This window comes from Brassica napus, chromosome A4, assembly GCF_020379485.1.
Source record: "Brassica napus cultivar Da-Ae chromosome A4, Da-Ae, whole genome shotgun sequence".
Taxonomy (NCBI): Eukaryota; Viridiplantae; Streptophyta; class Magnoliopsida; order Brassicales; family Brassicaceae; genus Brassica; species Brassica napus.
Window position 1 is genome coordinate 11,890,585 of NC_063437.1, and position 11,507 is coordinate 11,902,091.

An 11,507-nucleotide genomic window follows, 5' to 3' on the forward strand; every position below is an offset into this window, starting at 1 on the left:
TTCCAACATTTGTAGCCAATAATGACTTAGATCTCATACAAGAAAGGAAATGCCAACTTGGACTTTTCAGGTGGCTCTTATATCTATGTCTCTCGAAAGACATGTCTCTTAGCTGGAACAGAGGATGTGCACTTAGGTTATAAATTATAGGACTGGGCCGAGGGATAGGCCGCAACGTTGGGTTTGGAGGATTGCAAGGAGAATGTTGACAGAGATGGTGGCGATGACATAAGTTAAAATGGCGGTAAAGAGAAGAAACATGTGGTGTTGGACTCCAACAAAAGTTAACTATTTTAGGATGTTTTTTAACCAGCATTCAACTTCTGAGCAGCCACTGATCGATATGTGTAAAAGCGAAATCGTAGACCTGTGTATGTGAAAGAGAAAAAAAATAAGCAGTTGAAGAATCAGGTGGAAAAATAAGGGATACTTTTATGCAACGATTGTTATTTTCAGATCAGCTTTCTCTATTTGTAGCAGAGAATATAAAGACAAATAAGTTTTGAAATAGTGGCCATTTTTAGTGTAGAGAAACAAACATTCGTTGTCATCATCGTATGAGTTTTTATTTTTGATCAGAAAAAGAGAGAAAATAATATTTGAGGTCATCATTGTGAAATCCAATTAGGATTTCTCCTCTGTTTTTGGGGATTGTTATGAAACTAGGGTATGCTTCTGATTTTCATAGCTCTCTTTAAATCTTTAAAAAATTATTCTAAGCTTCAAAACAAGAAACACTGCAGTTTTAGTGTGCATAATTGTTTGTTTGGTGACATATTCTTTGATTGTTTTGGGCTCAAATATAAACCAAACATATTGTGTTGTTCCATTTAGTTAGGTAATTATATATATGTTTTACGATGTTATCGTTGCAACTATGTTGAAACTAAGAATGAGATATTTGATTAGATAGGAATTATATACTTTCATTCAATACAGCCAACATTAAAAAGACTAAAGGATTTAGTTATTTCTTTAAGAAATTTTTTTTTTTCAGAAAACATTTATACGCAGTCTGGTTCATCTTAATTTTCAGATTATTAATGGTTATACTACATTTAATTTTTTTTTATGTTTGGTTCACTCAAAGTAAATTATTTAATAAGATAGGGTATAAAACTGAAGTAAAATTATGTTAGAACTATAATAATTTGTTAATTTATAACACTATTAATCTATAAAATATTTTCAAATAGTATGAGCAAAATTTTCAACAAATTGTTTTTATAAAAAAGTTCAACAAATGCTTAAAATAATTTACAAAAATAATTAGTAAAACACTAAAAATTAAAGAAAATTTTATTATAAATTAAAAATCTAATATAAAATAAAACAAATATATATTATAAAACATCATTTGTTGTTACATAATACATACTAAGACAATATTTAAAATATTTGTATATTACTTTAAATTATAAATTTTAATAATTTTATCACATTACATTTGATTTTCAATTGATTTAGTTTGGAGGTGGGTGTAGTAATTTATTATCGTGAGAAATTAGTTATCATAATAATATTAAAATCTGATACTCTTAAAAATATGAAAAATATTAATTATTCTTACTTTAATTTTTTTCAAATATATCAAATTGAAACAGAAATCAAATAGAAATATAAATCATTACATTTTCTTTAGTTTTCTGATTTAATAATTTTGTATTCTTTAACAAAACAATTTTAGTGGTTTTTCACTTCAAACCAACAAAATTTAGCGAAGTTTAAAATATAATTTTAGAATAAAAACATATAATACTTATTATTTTCAATATAAAGTAAAATTTCAAATATTTTGTAAAATTAAAATACAATAGACTCAAACATAAAATAATTTTAGTGCAAATTCACCCGCCCGTAGGGCGGGCCAAACCCCTAGTATATATAACAAATATATCAAAAAATGGTTTTCATATTTGAAATATGCATAATTTTTAAGATAATGAGTGAAATAAATAATAAATGTATAATTTGAGGAATATAAAGTGAAAGTGAAATGTTTTAGAAATAAAGTGTAGATAGTAAATCAGTTTTGACAACAAAACATGTAAACTGAAGAGAAAATAGCAACAAAAACAGTAAGGGGACAACACAAACTTTTAACTTTTTCACAGGGGAAATTAGAACAAATTTGACCACTTAAACCATGAATTTTATTAATTATCAATGAAATAACAACTATTTCAATATTTCATAGGCGCAACTGCGCCATTTACCTTTTCTCCGTGCCACTGCGTATAACATTATTTGTGGTGAATTATTTCTGTTTTCTACCATATGCCAATTGATCTAATATGTATGTTACTATAATTGAATGTTATGTCTGATGCAGTACTTTATGATCGAATCACATAAGCCAATGATTATATTACGAATATGAAAGAGAAGAGTTAAGCTAAAAAGAAAAGGGATTTGTTTTCCTAAAACTAAGCATAATGTAAATATACAGTAAAGTGCAATGTAAAAAGCATTAGATATCAATGAAATCAGGGACTAAAGGAAGCATAAATAGATGAAGTGGAAGGAAAGTCATTAAGCAACGTTTTTGAACGCAAACAACAATGTTCTCTCCAAGTATTAACTCCTATGCTAGTCATGTATAAATACATCAACTCTTGTTGGTCAACTACACTCATATATGTATTATGATCAAGTTTGATAGGTTTATAAGACTTGTTAACATCAACTCTCATTGGCCGGTTTACTCTCTTATAGGCATTCCATCGAAATACCTCTCAGGCATATTTACGAGTTGGTACAAAGAGTACAAAACGATCATATTAACGACGATGAAAAAAAACAAAACTAGTCACATAAGAAGAGTATTATAATAACTCAAACACCAAAATCAAGCTCAAGCTCAAGTTTTGAGTTTTGGTCAACGGAACCATTCATACAAAATAGCTTAATAGGTGTAGCCTTTTACAAACATACCCTCCTTGGCATCCTCGGACTCACCTTCCCCTGTGTATTTCCCAAGCTGGGCCAACGAGTTGGCTTTGGCTCTGGTCAAGAGAGTGTCCTGAGCCGCCTTCACGTTCTCTTCTCTGCCTCCCCATGTCTTCAAGCAAGTGTTCTGCAAGGCACGTGCATAGGAGAAGGACACGTGCCATGGGTTCGGTCCTTGGTTCATTGCGTTCAAGTTCAAGGTCGCCTCCAACTCGGACTGTCCACCAGACAGAAACTGTATACATAGATAGATCAAATAACATCAAATCTCAAGCATAGTTTCTTCACGTTAAAACAGTGAAAAAAGAGAGAAACTTGCCATGATTCCGGGAACAGCGGGAGGAACTCTGTTGCGAAGGAGCTTGAGAGTGTAGGAAGCAACTTGCTCGGGAGTAGCTCTGTCTTTGGACTCAGCACCAGGAGTAACCATGCTTGGCTTCAGGAGGATACCTGTTAAAATCCACAAAGCTTGAGACATGCTTTAAATGAAGCCACAAGCTTAAGCATTTCTTTTTAAGTATTACCTTCAAACATGACGTTGTTCTGAGCGAGATAGAAGAAGACCTCAGACCAGACCTTCTCCGCAACCTCGTATGTCCTGTCAATGCAGTGTTCTCCGTCCAACATAATCTCCGGCTCCACAATCGGTACCAGACCGCTGTCCTGGAGAACGCAAACGCTAAAACTTATAAATACATACAACAATATGTTGTACCTGAGAACGGTTTTACAAAAATATATATGTTGTACCTGAGAAATAGCGGCGTAGCGGGCAAGTCCCCAGGCTGCTTCTTTAACAGCCAAAGCAGAAGGTCCATTTGGAATGCTCACAACAGTACGCCTAATAACAATTCAGTGACCAACCAATTATACTCAAGTCATGTACATTTTGATTATGCAATGAGAACATATACAAACGTACCATTTGGCGAAACGAGCACCTTGTTGGTAGTAAGCAGCGGTACGAGAGGCTAAACCGTCAAGTCCTTGGCACCATGACTCGTCGTTAGACCCAACAAGTGGCACTAAACCCTATTAATATAAATATAAACTCATTTATCATAATATTCACGAAAAGAATCTCGGACCTAAACCTATAAGGTTTATATTTATAATTAATTACCTTGTCGACTTTGATGCCAGGGACGATGTTCTGCTGGACGAGAACGTCGACCATCTTCTTGCCGTCGACGGTGGACTGGTAGAGAGTTTCCTCGAACAGGATAGCTCCGGAGATGTACTGTCCCAGTCCTGGAGCCGACACTAGCAGTGTCCGGTAAGCCTGACGGTTAGCCTCCGTGTTCTCTAGCCCAATTGACGCTAAACGCTTCCCGCAAGTCGCGTTTGACTCATCCATCGCTAAGATTCCGCGTCCCGGAGACGCGATTGTTTTCTGCCACCAATATCTAAACCGTTAAATGATTGAACGAACGTTCAAAAAAAAAAAGGAGAATAATTTTTTTGAATAATAAAAAAAAGGAGAATATTAGTTTTGATATGATATAATTACAGCTGTTTTGACGAGCTCGTCGGCGTAGGCAGAGGCGGCATGGACGGTGAGAGCGGAAGGTGCCACGTGGCTGCGGAAAGGCGAGACGGAGGAAGGTTGGCGGAGTAGGAGACTCTGTCCTTTGAGCCAGTCAGATTTCACCGGTGAGGCTTTGAACATAGTCGCAGAGCTTGACGCCATCGTTGGTTATCTTCTTCTTGTTCACGACTACACGCTTATAACGCTCTGACCACCACTACAACTATAGTGCGGTTTCAGTGGCTGATATATAGAAGGACAGAGAGAACACCAAAGATTGGGAAGTTGAGGTTCTCGTGATCCCGCTGACGAGGACTTGCCACGTGGACGATATAAAGAAAATGAGTTTAAGGAACCATAAATAAAATAACCCAAAAGATTACATCTAGATGAGTCTGTGAGTGGTTTTTTAAGGCTGAGGTTATGTTTTGAGATTTTCAGCAGATATTGTGAGGTACGGTCCACAGATCACTGCCATGTCAATTCCCACGTTAAATCATAGTCCCACGTGGCGAAAAGTGGGAGCCGTTTCATTTGTGGACTCCTAATAGTTGGGCCTCGACCAGACACTAAGAGCATGATTACCTCTAGAAACCCATAAAGTTTCTTAAGTACACTTTAATGACTATTTAACTATTAAATTTTAGCTAAGGATTTTAGTTAAAAATCACATAATTTTTGTGCTACAATGGTAGTTTCTTAATTTGGGTTTCTTAAAAAAAAATTAACTTTTTTTAACCATTCAAGTAAATGCTTGACATACAAACAAACACCACAAAACCATAGAACACTTGGAAGAAGTAGACGATCAATCATTATATAAAAAATAATCTGGAAGGTCAAACCACCTAACTATATTGACCCAACAGTTACGTATGTATCAATATCATGTGTGTCGTGTTTTAATCGATCAATGTAGATGGAGAGATTAGGAACCTGATAACTGTTGTTGAAGTTACCGTACACGAAGTGATGATGCTTGTTTTACCAACGCCTTGATCGCCAAGGAACACGAGTGTTAGACCTTCTCCTTCTTCTTCTTGTCCAGGTATGGATATTTCTGGTACAATGAGATACTACTAATCACGAGAGGAAGAGCCACGAGTCAATAGTCAGTATGAGGGAGAATCGTTGAGTTGTGTACCAGTGATACGATTAGGCCCACCAATGCATCCATGATATAGTTTTGTGATCCCACAACGACATTCCAAAAATCTGTAAACACAATATAATTGAGATGGAATCCAAGGTAGAAGCAATTGTAAGCAATAGAAACTTACCGAAGAGAGAAGACTTTGATGGTGGAGGAGGCTGTTGCTGCTGAACTTTCAGTGAACACTTGATTCCTTTTCCAAAACCTCTCAATTGATTCCTCTTCCTCAAACTAAACCCACCTGTGACAACTCCAAACATGTAAACTTTCATACTCTGGGAACTTAACCCAAAACTATCCAACTTTTAGAGCTAAATCTCAAAACTAGAGTGGTTCAAATGCGAAGAATTTACAGATAATTGAGTCATATGTCACAAGTTTGAAGATACCCATATGGCAAAAGTCTCCAACTTTCTGAGGTAAATCGAATAATTAGTGTTTAAAATCGAAGAATTTACAGAGAATTGAGTCATATGTTACAGTTTGAAGATACTTGCTTAAAAGCCTAGGAAGAACTAATGAAAGATTGAAGCTTTTTTTTAATCCAAACCTGGGATTTTGGATGTTGGATTGAACTTAGAGGTATCCAAGAAAGAAGAAAGAGATTTGGAATCACCTGGAGGTTGGATCGAATCGAAGACCTGCTGCTGGTATTGGCCGAGCTATTGCCATCATCGTCCGGCAGAGACCACAAGAGAAGAGAGAGACGACAAAAAGAAAAAAAAAAGAAAAAAAATAAATAAATGCACTTTTAATGATAAGCTGACACGTGTGTTAAAAACCCTCTTAATAATCGGTCTCCACAATCCTATATTAAGGATCGGTAACAGATATTTTATTTCATTTTGATTTAATTAAATGCTTCATTAACTTTAAAAACTCTCTTAAGAAACCCGGATAATCATGGTCTAAAGGGTTTCGGCACCTCACTGGTAAGTTTTTATTTTTCTGTCTCAGTTTTTCCTTGTAAAGATCTTATTACCAGCAAATCTAATTCACAAGAACTAAAACTGTTGTTTTTTTTTTGTTAAAAGATTAAACTAAAACTGTTGTTGTTGTTGATAAATGAAGGCTGGAAGAAATCTCAGATAAACCAGCTTGTCAGTGAGTGGATGCTTTTCCCTTGCCTTGCTGGGCTTGTACTTATGGTACTCACTACTCACTCACTCAATCTACATCATTCTCCTGAATTCCACAATAGATTTCTGTAACTCCCTCTCCTCTTTTCATTGTTTTCAATTGACTAAAAAGCTTCTGAGCAATGGATGATTTGGCTTGAGTGGGATTCCAATGGGTTGCTACAGCCATATAACCCAAACCGTATAACAGACATACTTTGCTCTTCTTAAATATAACATGAATTTATTTCAGGCTCGGTTTTCTCTTAGCCCTTGCACGTCTTCTATAGCGGGACAGTGTACTTCTAGGCTTCTAGCTGCTATGCAGAGAAAGTGAAAGCTGCTTAGCTTAGAAAATCACCATATACTAAAAAAGAAAAGTAAAAAGGCATAGAAATCAGCATTATTCATTCAGTTGATACTATGTTTGAGATTGAAATTCTTGAAAAACATTAAAAGAAAATGGATAAGTCTTGCCATAGATGACACTTTTTCGAGTCCATTCAGTCCTGATATTCCACTATATAATAAAAGGACGATACAACTACCTCCTCAATTTGGTGGGACTAGGACGATAAAGTATTACAGTCCGTCCAATTTTCCCGACTACTACAGAACCAGTAGCTTCCTCCAAATGCAGAATCATGTCCTCTAGCGTTCCAGGGCATGTCCTGTGTATTTTCACCTATTCATGGAACCAGCAGTCAGGCATAGCGTTTCAGGTTCAGACTTAAATGTTTCATCGAGCAAAGAGAGAGAGAGATTGTTTCATGCATATGGCTCATAAAGTTGATACCTTTAAGAGCTCGTTCTTCTCCAGCGTCTCTAGGACGGAGAAGACGACTGAATCCGTGACCCCTGACTTGCCCACGAGTTGACATTTCAGCTTGTCTCCAAGGCTGTGCGCGTAAGAAGCGAGCTTTTTCTTCTCCTTCGCCGACAACTTCATTGGTGAGCTCTCAGCAATCACTTCTTCAGAGCTTCTTCTAATTTCTCTCGTGGAAACCAGTGTACGGTCCGACCCATCCTCCTCTTCTTCATCGTTTTTTACGCTATGAGAGGGTAGTAAGGACACGTTGTCTTTATCTTGTTCTGGTTCGCAAGCAGAAGACAAGTATTTAGGTACGAGGAGAGAAGAGAGTGAGATATGAGGCGACTGGAGAGGTAAAGAAGAGGATGTCGGCGAGAAGAATGAAGGGAAGGGACGGTCCTGATTGGGTTTATGGATTAATAGTGAAAAGGATCTGCGGAACTGACAAACTGGAGACTTTGGTTTGGCATGTCGGAGAAGATGCTGTTGAATAAGGAGGTAGGTCAAAGTCGATGGTTTTGCAGCCATGTCCGGGGTCTCCTTCTGCTCCCTGAGATTTATGTGGGCTTATAGCAACATGTTGATTAATAATTGCTTTTACACAGTTAGGACAGAAAGGGTGTTTGGTCTAGTGGTATGATTCTCGCTTCGGGTGCGAGAGGTCCCGAGTTCGATTCTCGGAACACCCCTATTTCTACCATTTTTAAATACGCATTGTTTTCAAAACCCCTTTGATTCGTTTTGTTGCCTTTAAAACGGCACGAATTCTGTCGCACAAGAACAACACTGCAGAGAGGTTTCTGCAATAGTGTTCTAAACATTTTTGTCCAAGGATAAAAATGAAAACTTCATGATAAATATTTCTTTTTAATATCTAAGAATAAATACAAATAGTTTAGTATTTTAAAGAATATATATGATTTACAAATTACAACTATACATACAAAGTTCAAAACGCTAAAGGAGAAATGCTATTCATTCTACTTACTCTTACTGTAAAAAAGCAAATAAAATTAGATTTATCTACTCTACATTGTACATGCTATTTGGTCAATGCATCACTAAAATCAAAGTTGGATCGATGTGCAAGTAGTGACCAACCATAGAGTAACAATATTTTTTAAAAATTGTTTGAAATCGTTGATAAAAAAATAAAACAAAATATTTTAATATTACTAATTTATAAAAATAGTATTGGTTTTTATTATTTTTTCTTCGTAAAACAGATTTTCTAACGACCCCCAAACACTTGAAACAGAAAAAGATTAATGCTTCCATAGAAGATCGAGAGGCAAGGAGAATCGTCTCTCTTCTTGATTCTTGGCATCGCCGTGTTTTTCTTGCTCCCGGGAGCATCCACGCTTCTTTGGTACTGCTACTGGTCGCCACCGTGAAGCTGCGCTTGCTGGCTTTTCCTCCTCTGATATATGTTACTAGGTATTTTTCGTATATACTTGACTGCATATTTTTGGTTTTATTTTCTGTGATTTATTGTCTATACTTTTCGCCAGGTCCGTCTCAACAATATAGTGGATCCTGAGTTCAAGAAAACTTGGCACCTACTTATCAAAACAAAATATAATTTTTATACACATCATGCACAATGAGGTTTAAATTCTCGGTTTAACGTTTTCCCCATTTGATTTGATTTACTGCACATTTCTTCTGAATGACTAAGGGAACGAGGAGGAACACTATGTTCCTTAATATTCCTTAAACTTTTTACCATTCATAAAGAATAGATTTTACTTTTCATTCCTCTTCATTTCTTTATTTGTAGAGAATTATAGAACAAATCAATTCCTCATTAATTTTGATAAGGAACCATCATTCCTCATCATTTTTAAAATTTTGTTCCTATTCATTTTTTTCCTATCCGTTCCTATTGTTCCTACGATGGTTACTAGTCACACCCTAAAAGAATATTACGTGTGGAACGGTTGGGAATTTGCCAGGTGATTTAAGACAATAAACATGAGTTTGATTCGATTCATTTGTTTTTTTTTTCTTTTTGTCTATTTATACGTAAAAGAAAGTGAATATTCTCACATGCTGATACATAGTTTGATAATCACCGAGTATATTATATATGCATGGATTGAGAACATGATTCTGCTTATAATATATTTGAAATCGATTGCACAAATTTGAAATTAGAAATCTTAGAGGTACAGTACTATGCAATTCATGAAGAATATGAATAAAATGACGGCCAACAATAGTACAAAGCATCGACCATTTACAATTCATAATGATAAAGAAAAAACATACCATAAGATCCCCACTCGCCATTTTTTAATAAAAAAGGATTAGCATATAGACATGACTATAATAATCTTTTTATCATATAGCCATGTAGAAATTACTTAATGTCTGTATAGGCAGACCAAGAAAAGAAACCATAAGCTTGTCTAAAAGAAAAAAGTATCACCACACACGCTTTCGCATTTTTACAAATAAAACAAATCATAACATAGAGTGATCTCAATGTGATTAAAGGGGACCGTTGGCGATCTTACGTGGCTTTTGGTTATCCTCTGTAAAGCAACTTCAATCTTAGGACGTCTTATTCAGTATGAGATGTTTCTATCACACACCAAGAACTCAGTGTAGTGAATAGAGAAACAGAGAATGCAACTTCAACACATAAGCATAGTAAAAGCAAAACGGTAAAAATTAAGGTCGCTACATCTGGTAGGGATGTATCTCTCAGAATTCACTAGTTCAGAAGTTACAAGAGAGTACACACAAAACCGCAAAACCCCAAAACCCTCTAAGCCGCTTCTCTTGGTCTAAATCTCTACCCCTTTCCAAGGAACAAAATACAAGTTTATGTTATGCAAAATGTTCTTCTTATCTTCTTGTCTATCTCTCTACACAATCTATCATATATATAACAAGAGAAACCGTGACCAAGACCACCTCAAACGCTCCCCGTTGTACTGCTTCATTTAATGAACTCGTCGATATATATCTCTTTGTCCATTAACTGAGAAAACGCAGTTTGCTTTTGTCTTATAAATGGGCTGCGGCAAATGACTAGTCTTGTGATCCTGCAAATAGAGTACCACATGATTTTTATCTTTGATACATTGTTCTTTTTTCTCCACGTCTAAACCTTCTTTCTTTCATGATCTTAATTATTTACTAAAGCTTAACAATTCTCCACCTAGTAAAGAAAGATCAGAACAGTCATATATGTATCATCATACCTGAAAGATAGAGGCATACACTTGATGGTCTTTTGGATTCCAGTCCTGGTTTCTAAGTGTTACTTCTCAGACTTGACCCTCAACAAGTTCAAAGCAGTTTCAAACTTACAGACTGACAAGATTTTGGTGAAGATATCTGCTGGTTTACTCAGATATCTTCAACACTTCCACGAGTCCATCGCCAATGACTTGTCAAATCTTGTGAAACTTCACATCAACATGATTTGTCTTTTCATTATGGACATTGTTCTTTGACAGGGATATGTCGCTTTGTGAATCACAAAACACCTCAACACTCTCTTCTATTTGTACCCAAAGTCTCTTAACAGACCGTTGAGCCACAAAGCTTCCTTGACTCTATCATCCAAGACCATATATTCAGCTTTTGTGGTTGATAAAACGACAACCCTTTGAAGAGATGACCTCCAACTGATAGTATTTTCTCGGAGAGTAAATACCACACCACTGATTGATCTCCTCCTATCTACATCTACAACATATATAGTTAGAATCACAGCAGCCTCTGGGAACAAATTAAGACCTCTTGTAGCAAAGCTTTGTTTCCAGTGTACCTCTAATATATCTTATAACCCATTTAACTCCCAACCAATGTTTCTTGATTGGATTCCCATAAATATGCTGAATTGCTGATGATTTCAATTGGATAAGACATGTCAGGTCTTGTAACGATTATAGAATTTATAACTAAAAGCACTATATATTAAATAGTTAAAAT

At 35.8% G+C, this 11,507-nt stretch overlaps 2 protein-coding genes and 1 non-coding gene across 3 annotated transcripts; 1 reads left to right on the top strand and 2 right to left on the bottom strand.

The window, feature by feature from the left end:
• Positions 1-2,762: 2,762 nt before the first annotated feature.
• On the bottom strand, positions 2,763-4,794 carry LOC106446362 (fructose-bisphosphate aldolase 1, chloroplastic). Its single transcript, XM_013888070.3, has 7 exons — positions 4,460-4,794; positions 4,073-4,342; positions 3,872-3,981; positions 3,700-3,790; positions 3,474-3,612; positions 3,269-3,399; positions 2,763-3,184 (listed from the first exon to the last, which is right to left on the bottom strand). The coding sequence occupies exons 1-7, from the start codon at positions 4,637-4,639 to the stop codon at positions 2,906-2,908; spliced, it is 1,200 nt and encodes a 399-aa protein (XP_013743524.1). The 5' UTR covers positions 4,640-4,794; the 3' UTR covers positions 2,763-2,905.
• A 392-nt stretch (positions 4,795-5,186) lies between these two features.
• On the bottom strand, positions 5,187-8,133 carry LOC106446363. The gene is made up of 6 exons (XM_013888073.3): positions 7,545-8,133; positions 7,297-7,433; positions 6,247-7,065; positions 5,758-5,871; positions 5,622-5,692; positions 5,187-5,537 (listed from the first exon to the last, which is right to left on the bottom strand). Exons 1-3 carry the CDS (start codon positions 8,085-8,087, stop codon positions 7,062-7,064), a joined length of 684 nt encoding a protein of 227 aa, XP_013743527.1. The 5' UTR covers positions 8,088-8,133; the 3' UTR covers positions 5,187-5,537; positions 5,622-5,692; positions 5,758-5,871; positions 6,247-7,061.
• A 43-nt stretch (positions 8,134-8,176) lies between these two features.
• TRNAP-CGG lies at positions 8,177-8,248 on the top strand. The gene has a single exon. It is a non-coding gene; the product is annotated as a tRNA-Pro (tRNA).
• The last annotated feature ends 3,259 nt before the right edge of the window (positions 8,249-11,507 follow it).

Bases quoted from the DNA above. Each gene is read 5' to 3' on its own strand.
- LOC106446362 (XM_013888070.3), bottom strand. From the start codon at position 4,639: ATGGCGTCAAGCTCTGCGACTATGTTCAAAGCCTCACCGGTGAAATCT. The intron at 4,343-4,459 runs GTAATTATATCA...TATTGGTGGCAG, and splicing joins ACGAGCTCGTCAAAACAGCT to AAAACAATCGCGTCTCCGGG. The intron at 3,400-3,473 runs GTAATACTTAAA...GGATTTTAACAG, and splicing joins GAACAACGTCATGTTTGAAG to GTATCCTCCTGAAGCCAAGC.
- LOC106446363 (XM_013888073.3), bottom strand. From the start codon at position 8,087: ATGGCTGCAAAACCATCGACTTTGACCTACCTCCTTATTCAACAGCAT. The intron at 7,434-7,544 runs GTATCAACTTTA...TTCCATGAATAG, and splicing joins AGAAGAACGAGCTCTTAAAG to GTGAAAATACACAGGACATG.